The sequence below is a fragment of the Boleophthalmus pectinirostris genome, unplaced genomic scaffold (assembly GCF_026225935.1).
Source record: "Boleophthalmus pectinirostris isolate CB_2022bp ecotype Guang Dong unplaced genomic scaffold, ASM2622593v1 HiC_scaffold_22, whole genome shotgun sequence".
NCBI lineage: Eukaryota > Metazoa > Chordata > Actinopteri > Gobiiformes > Gobiidae > Boleophthalmus > Boleophthalmus pectinirostris.
In genome coordinates this window covers 35892192-35907530 of record NW_026571190.1, presented here as the reverse complement: position 1 = coordinate 35907530, position 15339 = coordinate 35892192, and the positions used below count along the sequence as shown (strand labels likewise).

General features: G+C 38.6%; 1 protein-coding gene across 1 annotated transcript in view; it reads left to right on the top strand.

Moving 5' to 3' along the window:
* Positions 1 to 15339, top strand: part of frem3 (Fras1 related extracellular matrix 3) — an 82624-nt gene that overhangs the window by 34765 nt on the left and 32520 nt on the right. Inside the window, 4 exon segments of the mRNA XM_020920434.2 lie at positions 4004 to 4150; positions 8252 to 8482; positions 8558 to 8683; positions 11895 to 12146. Coding sequence (XP_020776093.2) covers positions 4004 to 4150; positions 8252 to 8482; positions 8558 to 8683; positions 11895 to 12146 — 756 coding nt within the window.

The following is a 15339-nucleotide window of genomic DNA, read 5'->3' as shown; positions in this document are numbered from 1 at the left end:
GGAGGTGACCGCAGACAGGACCGACTCAGAGCTCTGGACCTCACAAAGCTAATTGCTGTAAATGCCCGATTGCGCTTTGCGGGCAACCTGGTTGGGGTTCTCTCTCTTAAGTCCAAGATTAGTCCTGGTTTAGACCTGGTGTAGTCCTGGTTTAGTCCTGACCCGCCTGTGTGTAATCACTACCCGCCTGCATACCCGCCCGTAATCATGATGCAGGGGGAGGAACACAACATACACTGTGAAAAAAAGCATGCAAAATTACACACACAAAAAAAATCCGCGAAACAGCGAGACCACGAAAGGTGAACTGCGATATAGCGAGGGACGACTGTACTGCTTTTTTTAAAATAAAGAAATACATTTAATATTATGCAGAATTGAGTTCCCTGTTCTAAACCTGTTCAAGAAAGGTTCATTTGTGTCCTGTGAATGTGTCGTTTTAGTTTCGATACCTGCTCAAATGAGTATCTAATTTCAATGCTAGTTTTAGAATCGATTAGTAGATTTTCAATATTTTTATTCTAATAGTTTAAACTGAAAAGAAACCAAAATTTCTTCTAACGTGTGATGTCAAAACTTGTAACTTCCTAAAGGTGGATTGTGTAATTTTTTTGGTAAAGGGTCCGTCAAATGTTTTTCTCCATGGAGACATTATTGGTTTGGCTGGAATGTTTCACAGTATGGCATTAGTAATTCATTTCTATCTTCATGGAGACCAAAAACTACCAAGTTACAGGTCAGATCTGTGGAAAGGTGGCCCCGTTCACAGTCAGAATGTTGTTCTTCTAGTTTTTTGCGCTATAAAACCATCTATAATTGAGTAAATATAAGGAAAAGCAGTTTAATGTCACACTGTGGAACTTTCCCGGAAGTTCCTGATTCTTTGTTATCTAAAAATCCTCATAGAAGTGACCAGGTGCCCTCACAGCGTCGAGTACAGTTTGCGGTTAGGTCAAAAGAGGAGCAGTCGGGGTGAGCGCTCATGCAAAACTAAAGTGCCACAGGGAAGTCTCACCTCCATGGTCCAAAAACACCATTCTTCTTCTTGACCCATTTTCGCTGTTTTAGTCACAGGTTTTCCAGATCCTTCCGTTGTGAAAGGAAGAGACAGCGAGCTTCTTAAGTGTCTCTGAGGTGCTCAACATCAGGGCAGTGACCAGAACTGAGCCTTTGGGGGATTACACTGGTCATGAGATAGTATGGATTAAGGTTTATGGCTTTGGATCAGTGGCAGGTCACTCTTGGAAATCTGTAAAGGGTCCCATTGTGTTTTACGAGCTGTTTCCCCCCTAATAATTCTTCTAACAACAGTTTTAAAGCAAACCAATTGACTTTTCAGATCCTTTAATCGTGTTATAGTTGTTTCCCCTTCTCATTTACACTCTTGAAGTTGTATTTGGAGTGATTAGTGCGTGTTTGAGCGGGCTTTATTTGCTTATTTTCAAAACGCTCTCAAGTGGTTTTCCAATTTTATTTTCTTAAGTAGTGATACGCGCAGGATTCAGCAGCGTCGCATAGTGATTTTGGAAAAAAAAAAAAAGCTTGCTAGGGCTGGGTATCATTAAGAAGTTGCTGATACGATACATAGTCCACGATACGATACATATCTCGATACAGTGCACTTACTATTCTGAACATATCTTGATACACAGGCCACGATTCAATACATATCACGATACATAGGTCACGATATGATACATATCTTGATACAGTGCACTTACAATTCGATATATATCTCGATACAGTGCACTTACTATTCAATACATATCACGATACATAGTTCACGATACAATACATATCTCGATACATAGGCCACGATACGATACATATCTTGATATATAGGCCACGATATGATACATGCCTCGATACAGTGCACTTTCAGGTTCGATATGATATATTTCAAATCGATTTGATACAACGCAGTACAAAATTAATGGCTAAATCATGATTGTGATACTAAAAATCTTTGTTAAACCACTTCTTGTGCAAAGTTCATATGAAACACGCCAATTTTAATCATCAAATCAAATGTCAAATGTGTCACATAAACAAATTTTCTTCCTTCAAACAAGAAACAAAAACGTAGTGCTGTAACAAAATAATGTAGTTAAATATACCAAAAAATACTCTTGGCAATACATTGATACAGCAGCCCACGATATCGATACTGTATCATCACATTAAACGATACGATATATCGATATTTCAATATTTTTGCACACCCCTACTGCTCGATAGTGTAATCTGCAGCTATCCATCTGAGTTGCAGACCCTTTTTTTGCAAAGACTTTTACGATGACATCTGCTCCCTTTGGGCACCACTATTTCCTAATGCAGAAATCAGCGGACTTGTTTCTTTTATTAAGTCGTTTTAGATGAATATTGCAATTTAAAACACAATGATCCACAGGTGTTGTATTGTAACTATAGAGCAGACAAAAGCACAGTGCGTTGTCTTTAAAACTATATGTGGCAGGTATAAGAATTAGGTTCATATTAGCCGACTGATCCAGGATCTGTGGACCTTACAAAACCAGGATGACAGTGTTAAGCCTAATTTGGTGACCTTTGTGGGTCAGTTGGTTGACTCCTATGGCTACTTATTATAGAAAACAAAAGGTGTTCAATATAAGTAAGAAGTGTAAGACCAAACAGTAGATTTTCATTAGGCTTTCAGATGAAATATAAAGTCAAAAGGTAATTCGATAATAACTACCAATGAAGATTTATGTGTTGTGTTGAATACATAGACTGGATATAGAAATGGATATAGCATGGGCGCGCTTTCGGCTCCATGGACTCTGGCTTCATTTCACTTTACACTGAAAAATTGTCACCACTGTCTCTGTAACTGCTGCAGTGAGCCTCATCTTTTTTTTTTGGTGCAAGCCACGTAGTTATAAAACAACACTAAAAGTACAATAAAAGTAAAATGACAATAAAGTTACAGTGTAGATGCAGTCATACGCATCACTTCGTAGAAACCGTCTGATCTCGCAGTGTTAGGATTCGTTCGCTCGATGGTAGGCGGATACTTTTTTTTTTTACTTTTTGGGTTTTTTTTTTAATCGCTGCTATTTTTTCGTGACGTTTGTAATGCACCACTAACGGGGCTAAGTAAATTCACCAAACGTTCTCTTTGTTCTGGCTTTAAATACTCGATCTTGGGAGTCGTTGCCAATACAGAATATATAGCTCTTCGCTGATTGGCTGGTGCCCGAACTCACACTTCCGGGGTTTTTTGCAAACCATCTAGTGTATTCGATTTCCTGACCTAGTCACTGGAGAGAAATGAAATTGAGTGGAGGCACTAGATGGCACCAGCCTGACTAATTGCCCATAAACACACACACACACACACACAAAATCCTATAAAAGATAATCCATTTGAAATATAGGCTGGAAGACCATTTGTCCATGAATAAATCTGTCTTCATTTGTAACCTTGCAGTTATTTGCGTTATTTAAAATGTTTGTATTAACCCTCTCTACATGATCCTGATGTTTTCATTTCACTCTTTTGTCCATAAATGAATCCCTATTTCTTATATGAAACTCGGCTCCAAATTTATATAAGAAATCCTAACAAAACTGTAAGCCTCCATGAGCTTCATTTGACTGGAGCTGAACGCTGTGGGTGACGTCACACTCCCTCAGTCCACTTCTTTATATAGTCTATGGATTTATCTTTATGTTAAACAAAACCAAAGCTGTTTTCATCGCGTTGAGTGTGTATGGAATCATAAAGACACTGCTGGTCTTAGCGTAAAACCACAAGTGACAGGCAATTGAAAGCTAATGTACTTTTCTCATGGCTCAGTGGTGTGTGGTTTGGGGGAAGTCTAGTATTATCTTCTCACGTTACTGTTCCAAAATTAAAATGCCTGTCCCTCCACTTATGTCTAAGCCCTAACTGTTTATATGCCCCAGTAATACACACCCACAGTGAAGCCGTCTTTTTGTAATTGTAGAAGACTTAAAGTGCCTTCTTCCTTGTCTCCAGGCGGAAATAAACTGAAACCGCAGCCTTTCCGTCTCAACTGGGCCTGGATCTCTCTGGAGAGGGAATACTACTTAGTGGACGAAGATGCGAAATTTCTGGAGGTGACTCTGAAACGAAGAGGCTTTCTTGGGGAGACGTCATTTGTCAGTAAGTGTTAAAATCTGCAGAGTCTTTAAAAAGTTTGTAAAAAAAAATCACGTTACATTTAAAAGGCCCCATATTACACCATTTTATGTTTTGTTGCATTCACATGTTTAACACACGAACCCTGCACATTTGGGCTGAGTTCTCCCCTCAAACAGAAAACACATGCATTCTGTTCCACCTTGTGATGTCATGCAGTAATACAGGAAGTGCTCCACTGTGTTTTTAAACTCCACACACCTTCACTTGAATCATTTGGATGATTTCAGTTCTGACATAGCCAATTTCTACTAAACAAAAGGTAAAAGAAGCTGTTAACGTGAGAACTACCATGACATCACAAGGTGGAACAGAGTATTTTGAGATTTAGAGATGTAGACAGACTAATAATAAATAATAATAAATGACTCAAACATGTGTGAATGAAATAAAACACAACTCCAGGTTTGTTTTCAAGGAGGGAACTCACAAGAATCCGTTATTGTACATTAAATTTAATTAAATTATTTATTTTATTTAATAAGACATTATGAAAGACAATTAGCATTTTTGGTTAAGAAAAAAACAGATTTTTAAGTACAGACACGTACAGATACACTGACCTTACAATAGATATTTATTTTATCTATAGACATATTACACACTGCAAAAAACAAAATCTAGTCAAGTTAAGATGACATTGAATTAAGAAAGTTTTATCATGATTTGAGTCAATTTCACTTGACAAGTAAAATTATCTGCCAGTGGAATAAGACTTTTTGTAAAAAAAAAAAAAAAAAAAAAAAAAGAAACAAAATTGAATGTTGCTTGAAGAAAAAAACACTTATTCCATTGGTAGATAATTTTACTTGTCAAGTTGAATTTACTCAAATAAAGTAAAATGTTCTTAATTTAAGTCATTTTAACTTACCCAGATATTTGTCCAATGAGATTCATTTGGTGAGACATGTCAAACTCAGGCCCGGGGGCCAAATTTGGCCCGCGATATAATTATATTTGGCCCGAGAGATCATATTAAATATGTATTAGAGCTGCCCGCTGCCTACAGCAGATAGGCTACAGCTAAACTATTATTAAACATTTATTTTAATAAGAAAAAGTTTAACATTACATATCTTGAAAGAAGAGAAAACATGCAGATTTTGTTAGTCCCAGTTTTTAATACTGTCCTGTGTGAATTTGAATTTGACGCCCCTGCATTTGATCATCTGATCTTTTTTTTTTTTCAGAAACTGTCAGGTGTGTAAACAAACTCTTGGTCTGAAAAAAGAACCTAATAATATAATTACCTAGATATTGTTTTTTTTTCCTGCACATGCTTTAGCACAAATTACACTCATGCATCATTTGTAAAGGAAAAGCAAACTTAATAACATTTCTGTCCTGGAAATTCTAAACTGTAGCTTATTTTTATTCAACATTTTTATTAAACTCATTAGCAGTTATATCTAATGTCAGTTAATCATTAAAATGCATTATGTTTTTTCTTTGTTTTTTTGCCTCTAGTCGCCTCCGTCCCAGGATGTTGAACATTCTGAACACACAGCAGTCCAAAGTGCCAATAACTATGATTTAAATGTTTAGTTTCTCTTTAAAATGTGTTACCTGACCTTTTCCGACGCCTCACTTAAATTCATTTATGGGAAAGATGATGACAGTAAACATCATACCCCTATTAGCACACCCCCATATACAAGATTTACTGCGTATTTAACCACCGCTGACTCTGTATTCTCTCATTACAGCGGCGCTCAAAAGGCCACACGTGTAATAAAACATCAACATTGGCCTTATTTAAAATCTAAACAGATTCTTGTAAAGCTGCTGAATGTCTGGGTTTTATTGGTGCAATCACGCCCGGAGAATCTTGAATAGTGTGAATTCTTTGTTGTATTGTTTGCTCGCCGCTCCATTTGCAGAGCTGCAGTAAAAGAGCCGTGATTAAAAGTACACATGACCTTCTGGTGTAAAGGGCACCACACCAGGAACTAGGCCACACCTGACTCCACAAGCTACACCACACATGTTAGTAACCGTGTGGGCTATTTTGGTATAAGATTGTGCGTTATTAAAGGTCCTGTATTACGCAAAACTGACTGGTGTGAGCTTTACGGGTGCGCTCACATAGGGCTATATCTCGATGTACGATATATAACTTGATATCTGTACAGGAAAAATAACCCCGCAAAAAATACTGCAAAAATAAATATACCAAATTAAACAAGGTCTTTTTAATATCAAAGTGTAAAGAGGTAGGCAGTTCGTGTAGAAACAAAGTGCTTCTGCAACATAAAAAAAAATCCTTGTGTATAAAAATAATAATTAACTGTAAAGTAAAGGAAGAAATAATACATATTCCCTTCTTTTCTTTCAACAACTCAACTCAAGCTCATCATATGTAGCATAAGAAGCTCGGGAGGTTCCTTATTTTAATAAATCCATGTTCCTCTCCAGTGTTAAGGAGCTCTGAGGTATCCCACAATCCACTGCGCAGATCAAACTAAAAGCTTCCAAATACTCTTGTACAAGTTCTACACTGCAGCAGATTATTAACTAAAATCTTCTGCATAAATAAACTTTACATTACTAAACATAGAAAGCAAAATGACTATAGAGCCACATCAGCCCGTTTTATATGATAATGTGTTTAAAGCAGTTTTGTGCACATTTGTTTACGTTTTACACTAACGAAACTTAAAACCACATGGCTCATTTGCATAAACTATAAATGCTGAAAAAAACAGCTTGCCCACCCCTACACTCATTTTAGCCCAACCGAAACCCTAAAGCTCCTAGAGCAGGGGTGTCAAACTCAAATTCACAGAGGCCAAAATTAAAAACTGGGACTGTCTGGAAAAAAAACTGAGAAGTCGTGGGCTAAATATTTATTGAAAAATCTCAACAACATCTGCCTGTTTTCTCTTCTTTCGAGATATGTAATGTTAAACCTTTTTTTTATTAAAATAAATGTTTAATAATAGTTTTGCTTAAACATTGAATCCAGAACAAGCAGAATATAAAATAACAACAAAATGTTAAATAAATAATGTCACTATAGCCGATCTGTAATCGGCGGGCCAGCTCTAATGCATATTTGATATGATCTCGTGGGCCAAATGTAATTATATCGTGGCCAAATTTGGCCCCCGGGCCTGAGTTTGACATGTGGCAAATTTGTCTAGTGTGAGTGCAAAAGCCCAGATGGCCCAGAAGAAGAGGTGGGCCAAAGGACAGTTGCAGTATACAAGCCCTGTGTGTGTTACCCATACAAGGAAAGCAGTGAGTTAATTCCTCTCCAAAACACACGGCGAATCTGAACTTACCTTCAATAGAGACAGTGACAGGGACAGACGTTTTGCAGCTTCTCTCCTCTAGCTGTCCTCACTCCTCCACACTGTTATTATATCCATAAACTCACAGAGGAGCGCGTATCATAAGAGGACGCATATCTGTCTCGCTATTTAATATATATTTCATGCCACTGGTCTTCTTTCTCAACCAAATCTTTAGCTCTGCTGCACGACATGTAAACAAACAGCGCCGTGTGATGGTATTATCAGGCTGTGGCTCGGTTCGGTTGTGCAGGTTTGAGTGCAGGATATAGAACCCACAGAAATAGTGCTTCACCACAACACGGTTCAAAAGTCCTATTGTGAGTGTGCGCTAAGACATGTTAAAATGTTATCTCATCAAAAACAGACCTGGAGTTGTGTTTTGTTTCATTCACACATTTGAGTAACTCTTGATTATAAGTCTGTCTACATCTCCCAAGCTCCAAATGCTCCGTTCCAACTTGAAGTGGTAGTTTTCAAGTTAATGGCTAACAGTTCCAGGGCTGAAATTATCCAAATGATTCTGGTGAAGGTGTATGGAGTTTAAAAACACAGTGGAGCACTTCCTGTATGAGCTTTGGAGATGTATAGTCCAAAAATGCATGCTTACTCAATGTGTAAATGAAACAAAACACAACTCCAGGTCTGTTTTTGATGAAGCAACAACATTCTAACATGGCTTAAAGCTCACAAGAGGCAATTTTGTGTTATATTGGCCCTTTAATACTTTTACAAAGTGCTGGTAATCATGTAATTATTACTTTTCCTTCAGGCATTGCTACCGTGGATGGCACCGCAGTGAAGGATAAAGATTTCCGAGGTAAATCACAGAAACAGGTTCAGTTCAACCCAGGACAGACCACAGCAACATGGAAGGTGAAGATCTTTACGGACCAGGAGTTTGAGACGTCGGAAAAGTTCAACATCCAACTCTCCGACCCTGTTATGGCTGTGCTGGAATTCCCCGACGTGGCCACAGTGGAGATAGTGGACCCCGGCGATGGTATCAGATATAAAAACAGAGTGTGTTTGGGTGCATTTTTAGTGTTTTCGTTGCTGATTTTCTTTCTCGTAACAGAGGCCACAGTGTACATCCCTCAAGCGGAGTTCAAGATCGAGGAGGACATAGGGGAGCTGTTGATCCCAGTGCGGCGGAGCGGAGATGCGAGTCAGGAGCTAATGGTGGTCTGCCACACACAACAAGGTATTAGACTTATAATAATCACAATAGATCTTGTTTTGTCTCATTAACTTGTTTTGTTCTTTTGGAATATGTACTCCTTTTCTTTTCTGTATTCTTTGTACATCATCTTAGAGTGTTTCGAAGAGTGTTATATAAGTAAAATGTTCTATTATTATTATTATTTATGTCGCACTTTACATGTGAAAAACAATTCTCGGTTATAGTCGGTTGCAATAGTCGTTTTAAAGGTGCACTGTGTAACTTTTCTGATGCTTGTCGTGACGTCGTCGTTTTCCAAAAGCTGCGGTTTGCTTGTTGTTCTCAGATTTCTCCACTCTGGAACCCGTTCTCAAAAAACTCAATTTTCACCACCACCCGAAACGCCAGCTCCTTGTGGATGAAAGGCCAAAACAAACTTCACTGTTTCGATCAAAAAATGTTGTTGTGTGGACAGGCCCTTAAACTGTGATGCCGGACTGAACCAGGACTAAACCAGGAATAAACCGTTTTCAGTCCTGGTTTCAGTCCTGGTCTCAGTCCTGGTCTCAGGTCTCAGGTCCCTGGTCTGGTCCCAGGTCTGGTCCCAGTCTCAGTCCCAGTCTCAATCATGGTCTGGTCCTGGTTTTGTCCCGGCCTCAGTGCTGGTCTCAGTCCTGGTCCCGCACTCAGTCCTGGTCTGGTCCCGGTCTAAGTCTTGGTCTCAGTTCCGGCCTGGTCTTGTTTTCAGTCTCGATCTCAGTCCGGTCTCAGTCCCGTCTCAGTCCCGGTCTCAGTCCTGGTCTCAGTCCTGGTCCTGAACTCAGTCCTGCTCTGGTCCAGGTTTAAGTCCTGGTCTCAGTCACTGTCTGGTTCCAGTCTGATCCCGGACCTGGTTCAGTCCTGGTTTAGTCCGGCATCGCAGTTTAAGTCACAGAAACAAAAAACATCATTATCTGTTTTTTCCATTATTCATTTAAACACAAAATCGAAAACTGAAAAAACGAATCGTTATTTTTGGTTTTATTTTGAAAAACAAATGAACGAAAGATACACGGATTTAAAATGTTCCTTGTTATTCCACTTCTGTCTCGGTAGCTCAAATCGACAGGAATTAAACACAATCCATCTTGCATTTCCTCATTAACATATTTTGTTTTTTATTTACTCAAAAACGTGGATTCTTACAGTGAGTGGGCTCGCCTCTCCACAGACCTGACATTTATCTTCCCCCTGTGGCGTCACCTGCTGTCTCTACGTGGTGATAAATAAGCGTAATGCCATACAGTGGAGCATTCTAGGCAACATCAGCATGGAGAAAAGCTGGAGAAAGACACTCTACCAGAAAAGCTACACAGTGCACCTTTAAAATCACGTAGAATAACAACAATAGGAGACTTAAGAACGCTTATTTTAATCCTTTAAAGTGCCCGGGTTTACACTTAATTGCACGTTATAACAGAGATCATATGTGAGAAAATAGTTGGAGGATTATCACGGCTCCCATAGGTTAATCCACTGTGTTTGTCGCCAATAGGAGGATAAAAATAGATCATTAAGAAAAACAACGAAAAGACGAGCAAAATATTGTTAGAGATTTCACACAGTATTGAAAGAGGCTTAAACACTCAGACTGCGTGAGCCTTTAATTATAAACTGTGTGTTTAGAGGAAGAAGCTTCATAAACACTTTCTTTTTTGTCAGGAAATTTTTCAGTAAAAAGAACGATTGTATTGTATTGTGTAGTACTGCAATTACAATTAGGTTTGAGATTTCGGTATACAAAGCGGGATTTTATTCAGAGTGCACATTTGAAACCGATTTAGGGGCGTTAACATTTGAGAAAAGACTGAAATATGAATTTAAACTAATACAAGAATTATATATATTTGGGAACGTGTTAGTAGAGATCTAAAAACGAAAGGATCTGCTTTTGTTTTCAGAATATTTTTATACTTAAAGTGGACTTTTTAAAATAAATAAATACAGTCTTTGTGTAATAATATTAATAACTGGACTTAGTCAAATTGCAATTTCAATGTTGTTTGGAACAGATCATGGGTGACCAAACGATGGCCCCTCAAACCAGTTTTTGCTACTGAATTGGCCCAAATGACCATAGGGTCAGTGTTGGGAAGGTTACTTTTAAAATGTATTCCCCTACAGATTACAGATTACACACACCAAAATGTAGTTTGTAACATAATCCATTAAATTACTTAAGGTGAGTAACGTAATCTGAATACTTTGGATTACTTTACTAGTCTTGGTTTAGTCCTGTTAAATCCTGTTTTAGACCTGATTTAGTCCTAGTTTAGTCCTGGTTTAGTCCTGTTAAATCCTGTTTTAGACCTGGTTTAGTCCTAGTTTAGTCCTGGTTTAGTCCTGTTAAATCCTGGTTTAGTCCTAGTTTAGTCCTGGTTTAGTCCGGGTTTAGTCCTAGTTTAATCCTGGTTTAATCCTGGTTTAGTCCTAGTTTAGTCCTAGTTTAGTCCTGGTTTAGTCCTGGTTTAGTACTGGTTTAGTCCTGATTTAGTCCTGGTTTAGTCCTGTTAAATCCTGGTTTAGTCCTAGTTTAGTCCTGATTTAGTCCTGGGTTAGTCCTGCTTTAGTCCTGGTTTAGTCCTAGTTTAGACCTGGTTTAGTGTCAGACAATGAGTGGAATCACCGACAGGAAAAAAAAAATTAAAAATAATAGCCCCAGGATATAGCCCCAAATGTGAAAACAGGAAAATACCACTGTGTAATCCATTTATTTCAACAAAGTAACTGTAATCCAATTACCACTCACTGAAACAGTAACTGTAACTGAATACAGTTACTCATAATTTGTACTCTGATTACACAACTCCGGTACATGTAATCTGTTACTCCCCAACACTGCATAGGTTGTATATTTTGCTGCAAATTTAGGTATTTCTACCACTAAATCCTCAATAATATGACATTGTTCTGTGATATAGACTTTAAAATTTGTGTTCCAAGCCTTTTTACGCACAGTGACCTACATAAAATCTATCTACACTACCGATCAAAAGTTTTAGAACACCCTAATTTTTCCGGTTATTTATTGCAATTCAAGTCGTGCAAGTCCAATAAAGAGCTTGAAATATTACAAAGGTAAGAAATGAACAGACCAGAGGTTAAAAAAAAAGATAAAAGAAACAAAACACAAGTCCAAGCTCTGCCAAAACAGTGTACCAGGGCCTGTATCAGTTCATTATTTTTACCACTTCTTCTCTTTGTCTCTTTTCAGGCACAGCCACGGGCACCGTCCCCAGCACCGTCCTGTCCTACTCTGACTACATCACCCGCCCCGAGGACCACAACAGCGTGCTGCGATTTGACAAGGACGAGAGGGAGAAGTTCTGCCGCGTCATAATCATCGATGACTCCCTGTATGAGGAGGAGGAGAGCTTTAACGTCACCCTCAGTATGCCCATGGGCGGGCAGGTGGGCGCCAAATACCCCAGTGCCAAAGTGACCATCCTGGCGGACAGTGATGATGGTGAGTTTTGTTAGAATTTGCACGTGGGTGATATTTCAAGTTTATATATGTTTAAAATCAGACTAAAGATTAGATCAACTTTTTTTCCACAACTATACTGTCTATTAGGGCTGGGTATCGTTCAGAAGTTGCCGATACGATACATACCTTGATACAGGTTTCGATTAGTTACAGTTCAGTATGATATATTCTAAATCTATTCGATACAGTTCCATTTTTTAAAAAAAAGGTTAAATCATGGCTGTGATATTAAAGTCTTTGTTAAACCACTTCTTGTGCAAAGTTCATATGAAACAAACATTTTAATCCTCAAAACAGTGAAAATGTCAAATGTGTTGCATAAATGAGTTTACTTCCTCTGAAAAAGCAGTAAAATTGTAGCTCTGTAACAAATTAATTTTGTAAAATATACCATAAAAATACACTTGACGATATATTGATACAGCAGCTCACAATATCGATGTATCATCACATTAAACGATATGATATATTGATATTTCAGATGAAGACAAAGAGGTAGAGCGCTTCACTGGGTCATAAAAGAGTTATAGAGAAAAAAATATCAGTACAGGTGATCTACGAGGTTTAAAACAGTAGTCTTTAAACAGAAAGTTACCCTTATTGGAAAATGTAAAAGTGGGCAAGGTACAAACCCAAGGCACTCCAACTGAATATATTAAAAGTCCTTTATTACATGAAGGGACGCCAACACGTTTCATCCAGCAAGATGGTCCTTGTCAGGGCAAAGTCATTGATATTTCAATATTTTCTCACACCCCTACTGTCTATATGGTGTTTTAATAGCGTTATTAACTAAGATTGCACCTTTCTGGTCAAAGATACCTACATTTGTTGTGCTTGGCTTCATTCACACACGTTTAACAAACAAAGCCTGCACGATATAGCCTGAGTTCATCTCTCTACGTCTCTCTTCGTCTCTAGTCTACGTTTATATGATGATGGTCTGAACAGAAGATGCAAAAGTGGCGTCGCGTCTTCACTTTTTATTTAGACGAGCGTTTTTAGGAGGAAATCTGTGTTCAAACGGTGACGCAAAAGTGTGTGGAATTCGATCAATTATTCATGCCAGGTTTCTGTGTACTGTATGTATGTGTTATAAAAGCATATGTGACGTGAGCAGATCTGACCAGATAGTCCAATGAGATTCATTTGGTCTTCCGATATTCTATGTTATTAGGTTAGGGGTTAGCTTTTTTTCAGACCTAGAGTGTTATTTCATACCTGACAGTTTCGACTGCTCACTAGCGTCTTCCTCAGAGTGGTCACGTGATGTTGCTGTGACGTGTCTGGTCAGCTGATTTAAACAGGTTTTGGCGCTGTCTTCCTACCGGTGGAGGGGGCTTTTTTACTCTCACACACCTGGGATGCTGTCCTGAGGAAGTCGGACTGCAGGTGGCGCTGTCGTCCTGCCTCCACCGGTAGGAAGACAGCGCCAAAACCTGTTTAAATCAGCTGACCAGACACGTCACAGCAACGTCACATGACCACTCTGAGGAATACGCTAGTGAGCAGTCGAAACTGTCAGGTATGAAATAACACTCTAGGTCTGAAAAAAAGAACCTAATAACATAGATCTGACCAGAGTTTTGCGTCTTGGGCAGTGTAGACTGAAACGCTACGGCGGAGTGTATTCAACTTTTCCACTCTGGAGGGTGGTTTCAGATTTTTGTGTTTGTAAGCCCCAAAAACGCCGTCACCATCTAAACAAAAGGCACTTCGGATAAAATATTTAGTCGTTTTTACCTGCAAGTGTTCTCGTGTAAACAGTAAACTCTTAAATGAAATAATAAAAACACACTGTTCCACCTTGTGATGTCATGTGGTAATACAGCAAGTGCGCCACTGTGTTTTTAAACTCCACACACCTTCACTAGAATCATTTGGATAATTTCAGTTCTGGAGTTGCTAATCTCTACTGAACTAAATGTGAACGATGCAGTCGCACTTAACATGAAAACTACCACTACATGACATCACAAGGTGGTACAGAGCATTTTGAGCTTTGGAGATGTAGACAGACTAATAATAAAGGGTTGCAAACATGTGTGAATGAAACAAAAACACAACTCCAGGTCTGTTTTTGATGAGGTAACAACATTATAACATGACTTAAAGCTCACAAAAGTCAGTTTTGTGTAATATATGAGCTCTAATACTGTTACTGCTGGAGTTTATTTGATCGTAAAGTTCAAAAAAATGTTGCAACCATCCACGTTATTGTTTACATCATATCGGTGTCATCCAACCACTCTGCTCTGTCCATAGATAACAACAGACAGGTGTAGTGGGAGTGGGAATGCAGGGCCCCAGTGGATGTTATGTTAAAGCGTGCACTGTTTGACACATGAAAGCATTTTAAACACGGACGAGCGGCCCCTAGTCAGCGCTCATTGGGATTCAGGGAAGAGCAGGGGCGGCAGGGGCAGCGGGGGCAAAGGCAGGTGCTAGAAAGGGTCTGGCTATTGTGGAGAATTACAAATGACTGGCATGTTTTTGCTCTGTCTCTCTGGCTTCTCAAGACATCCTGTTTTGTAAGGTAATGCGTGATAAAACATGGGTGTAAAATGAGTTTCAGAGATAGTCATGATGTCAGTGAACGCACTAGAGCAGGGTTGGGCAATTATTTTTTCCTTGGGACCACATAAGAAACAGAAAATATTGTGGAGGGCCAATTCTACATAATTTTAATTGCATTTCTTTATAAAAATCAATAAATAGCTTTGTTTTGAGCAATGTTTGTTATGATTAAGCAATGAAAAAGTGAGGCTGCCTTACAAAAAATGTCATTTAAAAAAACATCTCTAAAATAAAAGCAATGCAGCTTTAGTCCATGCATGAGGTAAAATGATAAAATATGTTTATTTATTATAATTATACAACTAAGCCCTGATGAAGACCAGTTAAGGTCATGGTGTAAATAAAGATTTTGTGAGTCAATGTTAAACTGAACTGTACCTGGAAGATAAATTACCGTATTTTCCACACTAGGGTGCACTTAAAAGCCTTTAATTTCATCAAAAAACGACTGCGCCTTATAATCCAGAGCGCCTTATATATGAATTTATTGGGGTGTCTTAGTACGACTTTAGTAAACTACAAAGCCGCACCACTTGCAGCATTACGGCTCCCGTAGTCAGGAGCATCGCGGAGTAATACATACTGTGATTCCTTT